The following is a 19786-nucleotide window of genomic DNA, read 5'->3' on the forward strand; positions in this document are numbered from 1 at the left end:
TAAAAGCCGGACTCTTCCTGCCAGGTTGTGTACATTTTGTTGCTACGGCGCGCGCGGCGTTTATCTACAGTGGGTGAGCGAGAAGGGTGCATAAGAAGAGGCAGCAAGGTCACTCAGTGGCCGGCTTCGCGAGAGGGAGGGGGTCAGTAAGACGAGCAGTCGAGAAAAGAAAAAAAAGGAATACTTTTTTTCGCGTGGTTCAACCGTATGCAAAAGAGCAGGACGCGGTAAACGCCGAACTTGGCGAACGCGCAAGATTTGTTTGGTCACGCTCGGAAGAAGAGGAACGCGCTGCCGTCGTTAAAACTTCTTTTTTTTTTTTTTTGGCTCGTTTTGAACGAAAGCTCAGCAGTCTCTCACGGCCCTGGACTGTATGCAGCGAGGTCCGCCAGCTGCCTATACATTCAAAACGAATTGCGTTGCTACTGCAGTTTCCGCGCCCGTGCATACACGAACTCGACGAACGCGCGGGTGCACACTCATATTTCGCCTTCTCGCTGGAAGAGGCACAAAATGTGAGGCCGGTTAACGAAGCACACGTCTGAGTTTAGCGGCGTGTGCCGCTGCCAACTGTGCACAACCGTTACCGCCTATACTGAGTGGTTGACTGAATCGCAGTTGCTTTTTTTTAACGCGGTAGCGTTAAGGAGCTCGTGTCGCAGAAAAGCCGGTGTCGTCGGCGTCGGCGTCGGCGTCCGCAGCGTTGGCCGTGAGCGATAAATCACGGCAGGCACTTCATAAATAAAAAGCAACTTCCAAGATGGGCTGGGTGAGAATCGAACCAGGGTCTCCGGAGTGCGAGACGGAGACGTTACCACTGAGCCACGAGTTCGATGCTTCAAAGCGGTACAAAAGCGCCTCTAGTGAACGCGGTGTTGCCTTATTTCTCTCTCTCTCTCTTTGCCTCGCGACGAGCTTTAGGTAAACGAGTGTTGCACGCAAGCTTGACTTATGGGTGGCGTTGATGTTGCTAAGGGCGGTGTTAGCCTTGCGAGCCGTGCCGGCGATTTCCAAAGCAATCTTGGCTTATCGCGAGGGGGGTTCACTTATAAGTACATTACTGACGTGGGGGCTTCCAGTGCTGAATTTGATATATCTGTGTCCGAAATGCGGATCGTTGGTGTTGTTGACTGGCTACAAAGCGCATTGGCATCACGACGCAGAACTGAAAGTTGTGGCCTGTTGCGCCTCTATTTGGGTGCAACCAAGTCGAATAACGCGCATCGGCTGCAGACGTGCGTATACGCATACTCTATTGTATCAACTGTTCGTGCTGACGTCTGTCCGATATCAGTAGCTTATCTGGTTGGTAGATTCGTACTTTACAGCGTTGACGTCTTCCCCGTACGCGGCTTCCTTTCCGAGCCTTGCATGTACATCATCAAAGAAACGTAACGAGAGAAAAGTGAAAAAGAAAAGAAAATGAAAATTTCAGCTCACTGAAAGCGCGCTTGTAATTCACCCAACGCCTCTTCCGCGCTGACATCCGCGCTTCTGGCGCCTTCGGGGTCGCTCGAGCACATTCGAAGTCACACGGTGCAAGTCAAACACGTGCACATACGCACGAACGCATTCTCACTCATTCACACATGCAGAGAGAGAGAAAGAGAGAGACAGATACGCCCACGCGAGGGAGACGCACATGCACACGAGAGCGGGCTGGTCCCCGAAAAAAAAAAAAAAAAACATTAGGCACAGATGTAGACGCTTGCGCACGTTCTTCTGCCTCTTTTCCTTTCGTTTATTATTTTGTTTGTTTTTAGCGGACGAGAGAAAGCGGATTTTTACTATGCGTGGAGTACCCTGCGTGCGCACGGAAGCCGCAGACGCCAATATTTTTCCTTTCTCGTGACGTCACAAGCGCCGAACTCACGGCGTGTCCTCGTCTAGGCGACACCTCAGCCAACGCGCGCGCGGTCTCGGCACCCACGGACCTTGCGGCGCGTCCCGTACGCTATGTGTATTCAACGCGTGGGCAGAGCGGGCAGATTTGCGGCAGTCGTGGTGCCACTGCCCGCGTGCATGCAGGTCACCCTCCTGTCCACGGTTGTGCTATATATTCGCATTGATTTGTGGTGCGCGGCTCCACAATCGCTTACGTCGGCTATACGCGAAGCACCTCGGTGGCCTCAGCCACGTCGTATGCGTAAAGAAAGGCGTGGCCCGAACAGAGGACCGTCTTCAACGCGGACCCCGTTTCATCTAAACGCGATTCGCCTCTCCGCAGTGCGGGAGGAGAGCGGTACGTAACTCCGAGTGTGCATCACCTCCTTTCGGAATGCGAAGCGAGCTGCGTGTGAGGAAACGTCCCATAGGTGAGGAAATGCAGGGATAACTCGGGCGATGTCAGTATAACGCAGAACAGTATAGCATCGCCGCGCCGGTTCGTACACGTCTCTAAGCTCAACAGTCAAATCGAAAGCCAAATGATGTCGAGCATTGCAGTGTGGTTCGAGGGAAAAAAAAAAAAAGGAAAGGACGAAGGGAACAAAGAAGTCGGAGACGCGAGCTTGCTCGCGGCCGGCTCTGATCTGCCGAGCGATGCAGACGTCTGCGAAGCAGAGGCTAAGCAAACACAGCTCTCCGTATATGTACGATGTGTCGTGCACGCCCCGACGATTGGAACGGCAATAAAGCCACGGCCAGCCACAGCAATCTACGTTTCTTTTTTTCTTCTTTTGTTGCTTTACGGCGGCCATATCGGCTACGCTCGCTGGCAGACAAAAGTCGTTCCGTCCCACAAAGCTTCGGGAGATCGCAGTGCCTCGCCCTCCGAATCATCAACGCGCGCACACTCGGGTGATCGTGACTGCGCGGCTATCGCGAATTGTATAGATCACCACTTCTCGTCGTCGAATCGAGATCGTGTGCGCCGCTCCCGAGCTGTACGTGTGTGCATCGTGCTGTGTGCGCCGCATGTGTAGTGCACCGCTGTAGGAGGTGTTAGTACACCATGCGCCTGCGCGGGCGGAGATTCCTGCCGCGCATGGGGTGAGCGGGGAGTGAAGTACACTGGAGAGCGGCGCCGAGTCACCGTCGTGGGTGCGCGATCACCCCTCCCCTTACGCTTACCTTCCGTTCTTTTCTTTAATGGACGTTTTCGTCCGCAAACACACGTAGTCGACGCATGCTCGTCGTACTCTCATTGAGGCGTGAAGTTCGTGTCCCCTGTGCAACCCTGACGAGAACTGCAATGTCCATCCGGCGCCGACGTAAAGTCAGGTGAAGAACTGGTGAATGGAAAAGCCTCTCGTTTTGGGAGCTCTTTTCGTGTCATTTCTTCAGCCGTTCTGCTCTGGTTTCGTCCCTGTTTTTCGCGTCAAGGTTCAGGTCAGCGTCCTAGGTCTCGATTAGGTCTCGTCCACGGGGAAGTTTATCGACAGTTTTGTTCCAAGTTCCTAACTGGTTGATTGGTCGGTTACGTCGGTTCACAGCCACTAGCGCAACACTGCACGTACACTATGCATTAAGCGGCAGTCACGATACGTGCCTCTCAGACCGCATCCTCGACGTGGCATCGACGCATCCGTTTAACGCTGTGCGCTGGTCACGCATCGGTCCTCGCCTTGACGTTTAATGTGACTACTGCTTGAATGTACGGCTTACCTGCAGCATTTTTATCCGTGACAGCAGCGCGCTGCTGCCACCTGGTGGATGCACCGACGTCGAGTCGAGTGGAGCAGTGTGACGCGCTCGCTTTTCGCCTTCGACGTTTCAGTTGCGTTACAGGAGCGTGTGTCCTTCCTTCTGTGACGTCACAGAAACGGACTGCACTGCACTCGCCGGAACTTCCAATGGAGAGTCGCAGCCAAAATAAGTCCAGCATACAAGAAATGGCAGTGTACAGCCACGAGGACGACGGCCTGTATTCTTTCGCAGCAGACTGTACCGCCTGCGCGCTCGTCGGCTTACCCGCTGCGTCATTATTTCTTGCTTTCGTTTATTCTTTTCAACCTGTTTGTCAGCATCCCGGGGGGTGCTTGCAAGCGGACCTGCAGGCGAATGTCCTCCCGTATACGAATAACGCTATGTGGTAACACCTGCTGAGGCAGACGCGCGCATGCGCGGTCTCGAACTCGGCGAACTAATGGCCGCCATTCGTCTCTCCGCGAACCGGACGCAATGTGGCGAAGCTCGCGTGCGAAGTCGCGGTTATCATAATCGGAACGAAACGGAACAGCGTGCGCGCTTCGTGCTGTGCCTTCTTCACACGTACACGAGCGAAACAAAAGTGTGACAAACAAATAAAAAAGGACGAGAATATTATAGGTGGAGCCGGTCCGCATGAGTGCGCTGAATTACCTCGTATTGCATGGGCAACACGTATGCAGGTGAAGATAAGGAGGGAGAAAAAAAAACGACGCCTCTGTGAAACAGAAACATAGCAGTCGATTAATCCCTGCCGCCCGGGTTTGCGCTCTCCTACCGGACACAATTTTTTTGTCAAAACTCCAAAGGCGGCAAATTCCAGCTCCGTATAGAAAGGTCAGCAGACGCGTTCGAGTTCACAAAAACTCGCATTGCGGGTATCTTCAAAGCGCGGGCAGTTCGGTGCGACCTCAGAAATAAGACTCGCACCTGTGCGCGTGCTCATGTGGGGCGCTGCGATCGCATTACGCCTGTATCCGCTCCCGAATGTGGGCGCCTTGCACACACGCGCACACTCTCGAGGAACCAAGTATATACACAAACACGTGCGCACGTTGAACTAGAGAGGAGACCGCGGTTTTCACGCGTCGCTGGACCTGCAGCACAAGTTGTGTCCTTAACGCTACGCGGTGAATGGCACTCGAGTCATGAGAAGAAGCCGACTTCTCTTCTTTTTCCTTTTCCCCTGTTTTGCTCGTTCTCGCTCCTTGATGATCTCTGGGAGCTCCTGTGCGCTCTCCCCCATTGTCTGTCCACATCCAGCATCCACGGATGCTCCACCGTGCCTCGTGCGTGCCTTTTTTGCGCGTCCCGCGAAGGGCTCGCTGAAGTGGCACGAAAATTTCACTTGTGGCGCGGCGCGAGTTACGCCCGAAGGCGTCTACGTGCACTCCGTAAACAAAGGAAGTGCAAGTAACTTGCCCTTGTTACTTTTTTATTGTTTTCTTCTTCTTTCTTTCTTTTCCAGGTAAAAATGCTCATCTCCTTTTTATCGCCTTTACTTTAGAGCTCCGCACTACCCTGATAGCTAGAGCACGTTTGCTTTCGGGAACACGCCGAGTTAATATCGCACAGGGAAGTGCAGTTAGAGAGCTAGATGCATCGAACTAAAGGAGAGCCTGGATAACGGCCGGGCTCACACAAACGGACAAATAGCACATACGTATGTCCACGCGTGCAGAGGGCATTTCTTTCATAGTGCCGTTAACCGGTTTCTCGTTTGTTCTTATGGCTTTCTGGCCAACGCTAGAAGCCAAACGTTGACTCTTGACTTTGAGCGTATCGCCTGCAGTAAGATGGCGCGTATAGCTCTCAGTCAGCCGCGCAAATGTTACGACTGTAATACGAAACTCGGCACTTGCGCATTGTAGAATTGGCATGCCCCAAAAATGTAGCGCGTTGGGCGCATTTCAGTCGCGAAGCTGATCACGAATCTCCGCGAACCTCTTAGCTACTGACACACACGCATTCTCACGCTCGGAAACTGGGAAGCTCCTGTAGTCATGTTGCTCTATTTGCTATCACTTTACCTCCCTCTCCCCTCTCTCCCTTGTGTAGGGTAGCAAACCGAATCTACCCATCTGTCTAAGCTCCCCGCCTTTCTCCTTTCTACTGTCTCTCTCTCTCTCTTCTGCTGGGAGGAAATGGTCGGAAAAACAAAGCGCTGTTCTGTAGGCACCAGGCGACTGAGACTGTAGGGTGTACGCTCTCTCCGATTCATCCGGGAAAGAGACGAAACTTCATTCGACGGCGACACACAACACACTCGCGTGCGCGAAGACGCTGGGCTATAGTCATGCGGCCAGGTGCAAGCGGTAGCGCAGGCAAGTCAAAGGACACAGAGAAAAAAATAAGAAAAATGAAAAAGATGGGATGGATGGATGGATGACTAGGAGGTGTAAGGACACGCGGTCGGCGACATCAACACAAATACACACAGACACGTTCGCGGAGCGTGCACCACGCCCTACTGTTTCCAGAATACCTTTATTTTTTTAAATGTTTTCCTCTCTCCAACACTCTGGCGCTTGCTATGCGAGCGAAGACGCGAGGAAGGCGACCCAACGGACGCGCCCATGGATGAAGAACAGCCGAAGAAGAACCGGCACAGGAGGGGGTGTTCCGCAACGTTTGGGCTGAAAAGGTGGGTGGGGGGGCGAAGCCATCCGCCGGATATGGCTCAGTGGCGTCCGTCGCAGCGCGCGCCTCGTTTAACCTCGGTCGACGACGTTTCGCAAAGCCTGCTTTTTCACTCCGCCGTCAATGGCGGCACAGTCGCAACGTCGGAGACAGCGAGAAACGACAGCGCTTTGTAACACCGATGTTGCTCTCTGTGTTTGTATTTACACGCACACTCGCCTTACTGCTGCTGCTGCTGTCACGCTTCTGTTTCGTTGAAACGTTGCAGCTATGCGCGAAAGCCCGAGCAATTTGTCTTCTATGCTCAGTTCTGGAATCGTGCATAAGCTGGGTGGCGCTCGAAAATTCTTAATTAGCCTCAGGCCCACTGCATTGGCGTTTACTATATTCACCGGGCCGTGAAACACCACTTGATCGGAGAGAGAGAGAGAGAGAGAGAGAGAGAGAGAGAGAGAGAGAGAGAGAGAGAGAGAGAGAGAGAGAGAGAGAGAGAGATCGCAACACGTGACTCGGTGGCCTTTACATTGATGCACATTGGTTGGCACGCAACGTCACTTTGAACTAACTACTTATATTCACGTTCGTAAAACATCTCATATCCCCGCGCCGAAAGCATGCTCTAACTTGAATGAAACTTCGCGTGAACAGAGTGCTCTGGCGTGAGAAACGAGTCTCTTGCGGCCCCTTGCAGTGCATTTACACCAAAATTTTACTGTATCCTTGACTGACCAACCCATGCAAGTGTGAGTGTTTTATATCATCGCTGTCTGCGGAAACCTACGTTCTTTCTTCCACGCGTTTCCAGCTCGGCATTCACTGCTGTCGGTGACTCTGAGCACAATGTTCGCACAACAACGTCTGCTGAAATTGGCGTTTGCTGCTGCGACATCCTGCCTGCAATTTCCAGCCCCTATATAGTGAAGCTCGCCACTCGTAAAATAAGTTGTAAAATACTTTCCTCGCGAAAGTTTCTGTTTATCGCACGTGATCAGCCTCGCACATGTGGCGAACGCGTATTAATTTGTGCCAGCTTTCGGCACAATAGCTGCCACAGCATTGCACGTTTTGGGAGAGACAAGAAAAGCGCAGCGCGTTCGCTGCTTCTTGCCTGCGGCAGCGTCACCGCGTTTTCCACTCGCGCCAGCTTGAATGGGAGGGATCGCCGGCTGCTGCCGCCGCGTGCTACCGTACGTCGTCGCCGTGGCGTTAACCTCGTGACGGCTTGGCGTGTGTAATGCATTTTATTCTACTTTACTTTCTGTTCCCTTTCGCAAGCGACGGAGACACGGCTGAGGGAATTACTCTTTCTCCGACAGCGCTTTTCTTCCGCTTAAACAGAGACCCCACGGGGGAAGCCACATCCGCCGTATACCTTACGGAATTGCGCCTCCCGGCTTCCTATTTCCAGACCATGTGTTCCGCACAAGCGTTGCTTGAGAAGACGACCGCAAAAGCAAGTCGCGCAGTGACTTCCCTTCCATCGCGGCGGAAGTGCGCGCTATGCGGAGGATGTGGCGAACGCCGCGGTACGCGTTTCGCCCGAGATTGTATATATATACGTACAACGCGGCAATCGCGCAGCATAAAACGGACGCTTCGCGCGATCGAAAGCGGGCGACGCGATCGGCGGCCAAAATACGCTGGAAAGGCGCTCCATGTGGTTGCCGCCATGCGGGCGCAACAATGCGATGACCCGTGCTCTACGGATGGTGTAGAGTTGTGTGTGCAGAAGTTCCGCCGACGGGCAACAAGAACAAAAAGAAAATGTACTCTCATTCGCTATAGCATAATTACGGAGCGCGTTATTCAAGATCGCGTGCTAAATTGGCGGTAAACAAAGAAATGAGAAAGGTGCTAAATGGGCTGCCCCTCATTGAGCGCCAGTTTTAGGGAAGCCACGGCCCCGAAGATTTGTCCAGCAGGCCCCATGCCGTGCCGCAGAGCGTCCCTCGACTTTGTTCACGTCCCAATTATGCAACAAGGGCTGTGTGCCCGTTCCAACACTTAGCTCTAAATCCTAAAAAAAAAAAAAAAGCAAAGTGATAATGCTTAATGCGTGTGGCCACGCAGCCACACGCATTTTGGATAGCACTGTGTGAGGAATAGGCCAGAACGGAGTCCCCCTAATCGCAAACTTATCAACCTCACCTTTGGAAATTAATTTTTCCGCCTGCATAAACTGCTTCAGGAGCGTACCAAAGACATTTCACACGCACGTGAGCCAGTCAACAAGGAGCGCTCGTCATCGTAGCGTTGCCAATGAATCTTCATACTGGGATAGTTGGGTCCCTTTTTCACCAAATCGACGATGGAAAGCCATAGTGATCCAAGTGTGCTCATGTCGAAGATATTTTTTTTAAAAATCAGAACAACGATGACAGGAGAGTTAGAAAGAGGGAACTAAAGCAGGACAAGCGCTCGTAATGTTTAATGTTCATCTTCTAACCTTCTTGCCTTTTTAGTTGCGCTGTTTCAGAAAACTTCACAACAGGATACGCCAACCAGCTGTCTTTCTTTACTACCTCACTAGTACAAAGTTTTGTTCTTTCGTATACTCAGACACGACCGCGCTGGAACGCTACGCGGCAATGAAATCCCAATCCATATCGTGAGAAGCTGCATATATACACTTTCTAAGCGTGCAGGGCCTAAAGATGATATTGCGCCTGGTGTTTCAGTTAACGCTTTCAGAAATTTTTAATATTGCCTCTGGCAGATGCCATAATTCTAGTGCATGAGCTTGTCTACTCGGAGAGGCGGCCATTACTTGCACATATAATTGAAATGCATAATCAACTAATTAACAAGAATTTACTAATTTACTTTTTAACTCATTACCCTATGGCACATATTGCAATTTACAGATTGTAGTCGTGGAGTTTGCAAGGCGGATCGGCTTGGAACGTATTCTCAGGATGACACCCCTTTCGAGATATTAATTTCCGAGCTTTGCGAAGAAATGCATTGGCCTTCCAGCTACTTTTCTGCTTCAATGCATAAAATTACGCTTTGCTAAGAAAGTAAGTGGAACGACAGTGCATTTTTACCGCAAGTTTGATGGCGCATCCCTCCTAAACGGTACCATGCACACAATTATATTCAAGTGGATGCGACTTGCAGTCTCATCCGCTGGAATGTGTAAATTGCAATATGTGCCATAAGGTAATTGGACAAAAATTTAATTCCATGTGAGTCCTGGTAATTAATCGCTGATGCTTTTCACTCTTTTGTGCAAGTTATGTCCGCGTCTTCGAGTAGACCAGCTCTTGGACTAGAATTGCGCTAACTACCGCAGGCGTTTCTCTCTCTCTCTCTCTCTCTCTCTCTCTCTCTCTCTCTCTCTCTCTTTTGAAAGCGTTCGCTGAAACACTCTGTATGCGCTTATGGTATACGTGCTCTTTGGTTGCGTTCTACACCCCCCCCCCCTCCCCTCCACCCTGCGACAAGTCGCCTGAAAGCTCAAACAACGCTTTATGTCGCGTTAGGAGCGACTAGTACGTGCTTACGTGCAGGGACGCACGTCTTCCTTGTGGGGAAGCAAACAACAAAGGAACAGAAGGAAAAGAATAAGAATGCATAAACAAAGACGAAAACTAACAGAAACTGTCGGTCGCAGGCCTGTGAAGAAAGCACAAAGGAGAAGAAAAAAAAAACAGAGCATTGAGCAATGATAAGAGCTGTTGGCGGACGTTAGAGGACGTTCAAAAGATAAGAACGGTGGGGTAGTGGTAGACTGTAGGCAATCCAGGCGGTTGAGCCGCGTCGCGCGAGCGACACGCGAGCGAATCGCGGGTGACACCGAATGCGAACGGGACGTGTCAAAAAGAAACTACTACACGCTGAGAGGGAAGCGGAGAGAGTCAATTAGATAGTAAACCGGACAAGAGGGGAAGCGTGTGGAGGTTTAGGAATCGTTAGGGGGAGGGGGGGCAGAAGAAGGAGGAGGCGATCGGGAAGAACGTGCGCGACACTTGTAAAAAAAAAAAATGACTCGAAGCGAACAACTGTAAAGAAGGAGAGGCGCGGAAAGCACGGGTGTTGAGGCAGGAGGGACTTATCGCCACGACGCGACACGGCGCGTATCGGGGTGGGCTGGCTGTCTCCCTCGTCGGGCGACCGACGCCTCGCAGCCGCGGAGTCACCGCAGATAGACGAACACGTCCCCTCCGCCCGCGCACCTCAAAACCGCGACATACACGTGTAAACTGTTGATGTGGGTCCGAGGCGAGATAAGCAGCGGTCGCACCGCGGCGATCCCCCGGTGAGGGGCTGGCGAAGTGGTGCGCGCGAATTGAGAGGCGCGCTTTGGTGTGTGTGTCCGTGTGTGTGTGTGTGTGTGTCTGTGTGTGTGTGTTCGTGGCGCGCCACCACCTACGCAGGGGAGGTTTGTGCGTTCTTCGCTGATCCTGGGGGACGATTGCCGAAACGTCAGGTCCACTCCGTGGTCAGGTCTCGTCTATCCGCTCGCTGCTGGAAACGCTAGAAACGCTCATTTTGGAGTCAGCGGAGCCCCTGCCCGCTCTGTGCTCTTCACAGCGAGACGTGCATTGTTCGTTAGCGAGCGAGAAAGAATACGTGTGTGCGTGCGTGTGTGTGTGTGTGTGTGTGTGTGTGTGTGTGTGTGTGTGTGTGTGTGTGTGTGTGTGAACGTGTGTGTGTGTGTGAATCCCTCTCGGCGTATGTGACGTGCGCTTACAGAGTTTCCCTGCCATATATCTTCAACGCACGCACGCGCGTATCGTGTACAAAACAAAAGAAGGAAAGTCAAGCGCACTCAACAAGTCCGTTCGCATTTCGTTTGCATGCCTTCAAAGCGATATTAATCTCAGAAGAATGGCACGCGATCCGAAGCTAGTCTTCTCGCGGACGCACGCAAAACAACTCGCCCTCAGTGCACGATTACCAGCTGGTTTACGGAATGCGAAAGAAAGATTTATCTTCCTAAAGAGGCAGCAAGAAGAGAGTGGCTCGCCGGGCATAGGCGAAACGCAGTGTCATCCGCTTCATGACACAACGCGGCCCCAACGGATATAAATTAAGAGGAGCGCGGCAAGGAGAGTTTGCATGAAGAGAATGTTATTGCCATGCGCGTATTCCAAGACTCGCCCCCCCCCCCCCACACTCCCACCCCTGGTGTGCTGATGTGTGTAGGTCAGGCCTCGCGGTGCACCGCGTAGGCAGGCAGCATACGTGGGCGACGCACCGACCGGTGATGAACGGCGCCATCAATACAACGCAAACGCGATCTCGAGGGCAAGGCCGACGCGGTTCGGCGTTTTTATCGAAGCCGCGCTCACTTTTAACCGTGCCGCCGCCTGTATACCTACGCATACTATACGCGTATACGCCCCAGCATTTGCGGGCCCCTCGCTTTTTATGTCACGGTAATGGATGTAATCCCTCCGATGCGACCGGCACGCCAAACTATTACAGCGCGGTTACGCATCGCGGCGAAACGTGCACCGTCACTGCGCGTCGAAAAAAATAAGAGGAGGAGCATTCCTCTTTTATTCCGCGAGCACTCGCTTTCGTGCAAGCTATTAAAGAGAGGCGAGTCGAAAAGGCTTTCCGAGGCCGTGACCTCACTTCTCGGTTTGTCTTTGTATTCGTTTACAGATCGCGTGCTCCACTTCGAAAGAAATGTGCACGTGGTTCGTGGAAGTAGGGAGAACAAGTATATGGAGGCCCTCTTCTGGCCATCCTGCAGCGCGCACTGAATTGGGTATAACCGCGGCCTTTTCACCGGCCGTGCTTTTAATCTGTGTTAAAAAGAGCACCGGTTTAGCATATTGAGCGACGTTAACGCGACCACTGTGATAGGCGTACATCTATAGCATGCTGATCGAAAGTCTGCGTTTATTATCCTCCACCTTCGCCAGCGGCAAACTTGAAAGCTGTGAAAAGAACATCGACATTGCGTCAATGATATTTCGTCCGTGACGTCACGTGGTTAAGCCGTATGCGTACCCTGACTTGCTATAGACAGTGTACGGCGTAATAGAAAGCCCCGACTTAAATTTTGAATATACTCGCGATCATTTAACGCGCTTCTCCGTGCACGTGAACAGTTTTGACGTACCGCTTTCGTAGTGTAATGCGGCGGCCGGGATTCGATCCCGCAACCTCGTGCTTAGCTGCAGAACGCCGTGCCTACCGAACCTCTGCCGTGAACGGAGCGAGTTTACGCCGAGCTGTTGGAAGGAAAGTGCAGCACACACTCGCAACTGCGTGTGCCATCGTACGAACGGTTACTTACGGTGCCTTAGCAGCAAAGCTGTGAACGCCTCGTAACGGTGTCGACACCGAAAAGAGTCGCTTGTGGCGCCAGTTAGAAAGCGATTGTTCTCAAAGATACTCTATACACGTCTGTCTCGAAGCGTAGAAGAACCTCGACAAGAACGCGCGCGTACCAGATCTGGATCTCTCTTGTATACAACCCACGGCACTCGGCTGACAATGGTCGCCATGCGAAGCACGCACCGTGTATGCACATATCGACGCACGCACGCACGCTGTGTACGCTGGCCGCATCGGATACATCGGTGCATGGGAAGAAAGCATCGGTTGACGGCGGCGGAACGACCGACGACGTCGCGCGCTGTTATCCGCGGAGCGGCACCCGCATTCTGCAGTATACAGGCCTTGGGTCAGTGCCTTCGGAGGGTGGCACCGCTCGTGGCGTGCCTGATGTATGGTGAGAGGCGCGGCCACCAGAGATTACAAGGCGGCGCCCCGCGGGACCACCGAAGGCTTCCGTCGTGACGCCGAGTTGAGATCTGATTGAAGCTAATCCCGGCCCCCTGATATCCGCGTATATCCCGCCACACGCTCTCTCTCTCTCTCTCTCTCCAACTTTGCACCGGCCTTTTTTGTTGTTGTTGTTGTTGTTGTTGTTGTTGTTTGCATGCCGTCTCAGACGTATGATCATCGTTATTATTTCACCGTATGACATGCACGTGTCCGCGGCGCATGTCGAAAGACTCGCGCTGTTGTCCCGGCACGTCTCTAGTGCTACCGGAAAAGCGGGTACCTCGCCGGCTTTTTGTTCGATGCTCCTACCTGCGCCGACGGCTGGAGGTAACGGCTGTATATGAAACAGCAGGAAATGACGAGTGGCACGGCGAACGGCGCGTGTCTTGCTTCGGTAAACGTCGTCATATATCCTCTCTCGTGTAGAGTTCTCGTCGCATAAAACTTGACTATATGTGTCGTCCGTTTTTTAAGCGACTTCGGTGGCCAGGACCAGCAGTGGTCTCCACCGACGTCTATGGTATTCCAGCGCTGACCGCAACTCATATGGCAAGCTGCATCAAAATTGCGAGTTTTCACGATAGTAGGACCAGCGCGTTCGAGGACCAAACAGCGCTGACGTTCTTTTGTCCGCCGGTACCCGTTGTTGTTGTTGTCAGTCTATGCTCACGTTGCTTCTGCTTTCATGATGACATACGCATACATGCTTGCAAACATCGCGAAGATAAATATATTCACCATACGAAATATCGTTAGTCTTATCTTTATCAAAGGAAACGGAGGAATGTGGAAGTTCTAAGCTTGACTTGAATGCTGATCATGTGTCTTCTCTAATTTGTGCCTACGCTGCATACGTAAACGTCGCATGAATCTTATTGTCGCTTCCGTACATCTTGGGGTACTCGTCTCAAGTTTCTCGCTCTTCCTTCCTCTCCTTTTCTCGCAGGCGAGTGGCCAGTACCGGCCCAAGTTCCCGAGCCCGTACCTACAAAAGGAGATATTCGTGTTGAACCTGGAAGACGGCTTCTTCGGCTGCCAAGTGAACGAGTCCACGGAAGTGCTACAGCTTTTCGAGCTGTCGCAGCTGTGCGATGGCGTGCCCCAGTGTTTCCAGGGCTCCGACGAACTGGCCAGGGACCTCAAGTGCACAGACAGGAGTGAGTGTCGCAGAAAAAAGTCGGCTGTATATTCTCCCTCATTGAATGAGCCCCTTTTCGTAACTGTAAAGCAAGCTTTTGCGCACGACAAGCTTGCAATGCTAATATGGCAGCACAGTCACTTTACCAAAAAACTCGACTGTATTCTCCCTTATTGAGTGAGCCCCTTTTTCGTAACTTCGTGACTATAAAGCAACCTTTTCCGCAAGACAAGCTTGCAATGCTAATGGCAGCACAGTCACTTTGCCAATCGGGGTTACGTATGAGGGAAATTTGTGCATTTTATGACGCGGGAATAGGTGCACGCGGCTCGGGTAACTATAAACAAATGTTCTGTACACAAGCGGGCGCAAGCTTCATTTTAACCGCGACTAATCGTAAAGCTAGCTTTCGTAGTTTGCCAAGATAATTGTGGCGCAGTCACCACGCACTTCCGCGGCCAATGTGGGGTACGAGCGTAGCTTGGGCAATTTTTATGACGCGGGAAATGCAGATGCGGCTATCCTGATGAAAACTGCGTGCGACAAACAAACAAGCACCAGCCATGCGCAGCTAGCTAGAACTTAGCCTTCGTTAGAACCAAAACATGAACCATTGGCCAATGCCGCCATTGTTTGGGGGGAAAATTCACGATGCAGAGAAGCGCACTTGAGAAATTGGAAAACGGTTCTAAGTGACAACGTCTCGTGTACGTCTTCCTAGCTTTTAGGACATGTTGAATCACTGCATGCTCGACGGGGCGAGTTTTTCCCAGGTAATCGTCACTACTCATAACGCCTTTCAAAAATCAAAAGAGAGTGCACAAGAAGCGATGAGTATGGGAGGTACATGTGCACAGAATTATCATGGTGCTTGAAACACGAGAAAGCTCGAAATGCGGTATCAGTTTGACAGAGCTGTTACGACAGCCGGTATATTGGTTTCAAGGCACATGCATTCTTTAAATAAACGTGGCAGAACATTCGGCAGTCGAACTTGTAAGTATCAATCCCGTAAGGACGACGTGGCGTAAAGCCGAGAGCGGGTGACCTATATGGCACCTTAAGGTGGTATACCTATACTTGCAGGCAGAAGACAGCGTCAAACTTTTGCGGAGACATCCTGTAATACAGCTTGTTGCAAGAAAACTACAACCAAGCATGCACACAGCGTCTATCAGCCAGACTTGTATACGCCTGACTCAGGTTGTTGAAACCCGCATTTTGCGCGTAATCTCACGCGCGGTCTCGCCGAGAATGAGCTTAAGTTTAAACGCTAGGCGTGTCGTGTTGTACGTCTCATGCCTGTTGCTTTCGAATTCGCCGTGAATTCACCGTGAATTCAACGGCGGCGTACAGTTCCAGCTCCATGCTTGCGGCGTTGGCGTGTGCGAACTGCTGTGGGAGCAACGCGTCGTTAAACGCGTATCGGGAAATGCTTCCTATCGTACTTCTTAAGGGCATCACACACGCATAGCAGCACTCCTTTCTATACGACTGTCGCGCAGCAGCCTGCGATGAGATGCCAGGATGGTATTCGGGCATCAAGCAGTAATAGTGCGCTTTCGAAACCAACCGGCACGTGGATGTTTCGAGGACGATTTCAAGAGTCAACGCCCATCCGAAAGTCCGGCACTCAACTCGTGCTCTCCGTGCTTTTTTTTTTTTTTTTGAGCGGCTGGCGCCATTTAAGCAATAAAAGCCTACCGGCGCTGGCTTTACGACCTCAAATCAAGCGCCAACTCGTTCTGGCACGACGATATAATGCTACTTTAATATTAAATTCGTGGGCCAGAGATAGAAATAAGTCGTTTCCCGAAATAGATTGTCTCCTGCAGCCGCAGGCTGCCCTCTGCCTGGAGTTCCGAGTGAACCGCAGGATAAGCACTCTCTGAAAAAGCCTCCCCCCCCCCCCCCGCGCCGTAGATACAATAACGAATAAATAAATAATAACGCTTCGCGTAGCTTTGTAGCACACACGACACATCTGCCGGCCGTCAAGCGCAGAGTATATCATCTGTAAAGTTTCGCATACAGGTTATGGAGTTCCATCGATGGCCGCGAACGCTGTGTTTCAGCTTTTGCGACGTCCACGTTGGCGGTGTGTTGTCCCTGAAGCTCCGCGACGTAATTTTCCATTCAGAGTGCGGAAAGAAAGAAGCCACAAACACCATCTGGTAGTTTTTGCTTCTTCGCATAAAAGTATACAGTTTATAAAAGGCATACGGCAGAAATAATATGCTTTACGTAATGCTGGAAATTATTCTCGCATTTTGCATTTTCTTAAACGAAACTTCGCGAACACCGAAGAGGAAGCTTGAGCTCCGGTGGTGCTCTTATTTATTTTACTTTTTGTTATAGGTACATGCCTGAACACAGAGTTCCCAACTGTACAATTTTACCCGTGTTCGGCGTTTATCAGCCTGTCGCAGTATTTGGTCCAGGAAACGAGCTCGATATAGTTAAGTGTGTACGTAAGCAGTTTTTGTCTAAGTATATTAAGCCATTTCTTGCTTATTTATCTGCTCTCGATTACGGGAGAGCCAGGATTTTTTTGTACAAGTTAACTTCCCTTCTAGCAGTTAGTCACTTGTACATAACCTTCACCTGCTTACATACATTCAAGAACATGTATATGTATGTTGCAATTAGATTATGTGTAAAAATATGCCGATCTAAACGGAGCATACCGTAAACGCTCAGCTATGCAACTCTCCACTGTGCTTGTGATCTCTCTTGGCCTAAGCAGCAGTGTTATAAGATCGCGTGTACTCGGACGCGTACCGTGTATGGAGTTCTCACGTGCTCGTATAATATCGTCCTTGTGTTTTTCTGCCGTCATCGTGACCCACAAAGTGCGTATCGTCATTAGTCTTGGGGGGTGAGAAGGGTGCGAGTCATTTTCTAAGCAGCAGAGAGCCTCGTTTACTTTTTTTCAAATCCAACTCATTGACAGCGAAACTAACGCTTACGTGGTTCGCTTAGCGGTCGCCACTTTCCCAGTGGTTGGTCCGAGATTATGGGGCATGGTTAAGGTCGCGTCGACGTCATGGTGTGGTGCGAAGTATCGAGCTCGGAGCGCCATCAGCTGCCGTATAAAGTTGGCCACACTCTAGCAACGACGGTTGGAAAACTGGGATTGTTGTACCGTCGCTGTGGACCGCTTATACACTGCGGAGCGACTATGCAGGCATCGAAAAAATACAGGACGATATAACTTCACCAAGTTGCAAACAGGCGTGGTATACCTGGAGGCCTCTGTATACATATTGTACATGCAATATGAACAGACTGCTAATGTTCTTCCGAGCTGTGCACGCTTTGAACAATAACCTCTGCCAAGAAACTATTAACAACTTGATCAAGTTTATTAAAGCATTGCCTTAGGAGAAAGTTCACGCCGTTCGAGTCCCCAGACAAAGTGTAGCAAACAAAGCCACAAGAACGTCTGGAGTCACACGCACGAAGATTAGACAAGTCCAAGTACTACTCATTGTTCCCAAGATGGTTACCACGGCAACTGAATGATCGTAGCTCCAGAGCTCCCTTTAGCAAATTCTTGCGGGAAACCTAATGGCCCTTTAGCCTTGAAATGCGCGGTAAAACCCGTCCTTCACACCAGGCGTCCCCGTAGCGTCGTGCTCGCGTCTTTGTAGTCACGTGACCTAATCCGCCTATACTACGAGATGCGCGGCTTGGCTGTGACCACTTCTGTTTACTTATATTTGTTATTCTTCTTACGAACGTGTCTCTCTCAAAGATGCCAACTTTATAGAGAAAGCGGCATTTGGGATTTCCGAGGACACCCTCGATGCGCTATTAGAAACTTCGAGACGACTGCACAAAAAGGGGAGGCGATCTCTGGCATTCGTCGCGGCGAGCAGGAACCGATAGCGATCTCCAAGCAAACTCGGCGGGGCGCAGAGCAAATAGTTCGTCCATCTTCATATGTACGAAGAGCCGTCGTTTAACAAAGCGGCTCGTTGGACGCGGGCTTCGCGGTAGACGCCGCGGAGGGAACCGCCTGCGATTTATGGTCGCCAGCCCGGGCTACGTACGCCCGCCGCTCCATTTATCACAAGCCTCGCGAACCCCTTTCCGATCGACGTTAAAGAACGGGAAAGAAAACAAAAAATCTGGAGGGGCGGAAGAGAGAGAGCGTGATAGCGATAGCAGCAGCAGTTGTTGTTTGGTCGGATGTCGACCCTTTGATGCACGACTTGTTTAGAAGCGAAATAATCGGAACTAAAACATAAAGCAACAGACACGACAGAGACTCAGCACGGTGTTACCGGCTATGCTTTCTACCTGTGTCCGAGTGGCAGCGGGGGATCAAATGGATGCCCCCAGCAGTTGAGTGGGGAAAAGAGGAACAAAACATTTTGCGTTGTTGTTGCGTGCGAGTGTGTGTGTGTGTGTGTGTGTGTGTGTGTGTGCGCGCGCGCGCTTCGTATACGCATGTGTACACATACGTACGCGATCCGGTATGTCAGGTATGCTCGCTCTCCCCTCCTGGCTACGATTGCCATAGCGAACCGTCGGGGATGTTCCCGACAGCGCTTAGCTGCTGTTGCTCGCTGGTTTCTTTATCTTCTTTCGCTTAAAACGCGCCACCTATTTGTAACCGTACCCGAAGGCATGCCATCCCAATTGCCTCATCTCCGCCGCCTGTCGTGAGGGCAACGATATATATATCCTAATTAATCGCATTCCCATGCGTTGCGCAGTCACCGGCGGTTTTGTAATGCGCTTGCTTTCTGGCGGTAAAAGAAAAAAAAATAGCCTGTAACGCTTTAATGATGACGTGCGCCATGGCCGGAATCAAGCAGTCACCGAGACGCACTGCAGTATTCTTCACCCGGCGTTTTTACCCAAATTCTTGACTGCTGGCGGAGCTTCGCTCAGTCGGAGGGTCAGTGTGCATGAACTGTATACATATGCAAGCACAAAAGAGGATGTCTACATTTTCCAGCCAGCATTCTTCCAAGAAGACCCCCGCGGGCCCTTGCAATCACGACTTTTCTTTTCCCGTTTCTTTTTCTTTCTATTTTTAAAAACGTGGGCTGGAGCTGACTCGCTGTCTTTCTGCATTAACCTACTACACGCCTCAAGTGCGCGGAGGCAGGCAGAACGTGTAGTTTTCATTCCCTTCGAAGTCATTTTTCTTCGCTCACCTTAGCTTAGGCCTCTGTATATGAGAAAGCGATCTCCCCAGAGGTGGCGGCCTGATTGCGGAGATCGTTTTTCACATCGCGGAGTCAACCGTTCCTTTCGCCGTCTCTCTCGGGAACACGGAGTTGGACTGACCCAAGAATGGTGTACCAACCCCGCTGCAGATTTAGTAGCGTGCGTGGTATCTGTAACATCATATAGGCAAGTAAAAGAAGATAGTCCAATTTGGCAATGCCTGCAAATGCAAGGGGTATGCGATAACGCACGACACACGTGACTCGCTCACGTGTCTCTCACTTGACGGCCCACTACATTTTCTTTCGGTAATGTTGCTTAAGGTCCCGAAACTTGTTGAAGTTAACGAACTGTAAAGCTATACCAATTTACGTAGATCATCCCAAACGTTGTGTGACATCTCGAATAGCACCAGCCTCTTTTTGA

The 19786-nt window shown here is 51.2% G+C and overlaps 1 protein-coding gene across 1 annotated transcript in view; it reads left to right on the forward strand.

Moving 5' to 3' along the window:
* LOC142575474 (uncharacterized) overlaps nt 1–19786 on the forward strand; it is a 369458-nt gene that overhangs the window by 198452 nt on the left and 151220 nt on the right. The window contains exon 3 of the mRNA XM_075684869.1: nt 13985–14195. Coding sequence (XP_075540984.1) covers nt 13985–14195 — 211 coding nt within the window. The remainder of the gene's footprint in view (nt 1–13984; nt 14196–19786) is intronic.

This window comes from Dermacentor variabilis, chromosome 3 (assembly GCF_050947875.1).
Source record: "Dermacentor variabilis isolate Ectoservices chromosome 3, ASM5094787v1, whole genome shotgun sequence".
NCBI lineage: Eukaryota > Metazoa > Arthropoda > Arachnida > Ixodida > Ixodidae > Dermacentor > Dermacentor variabilis.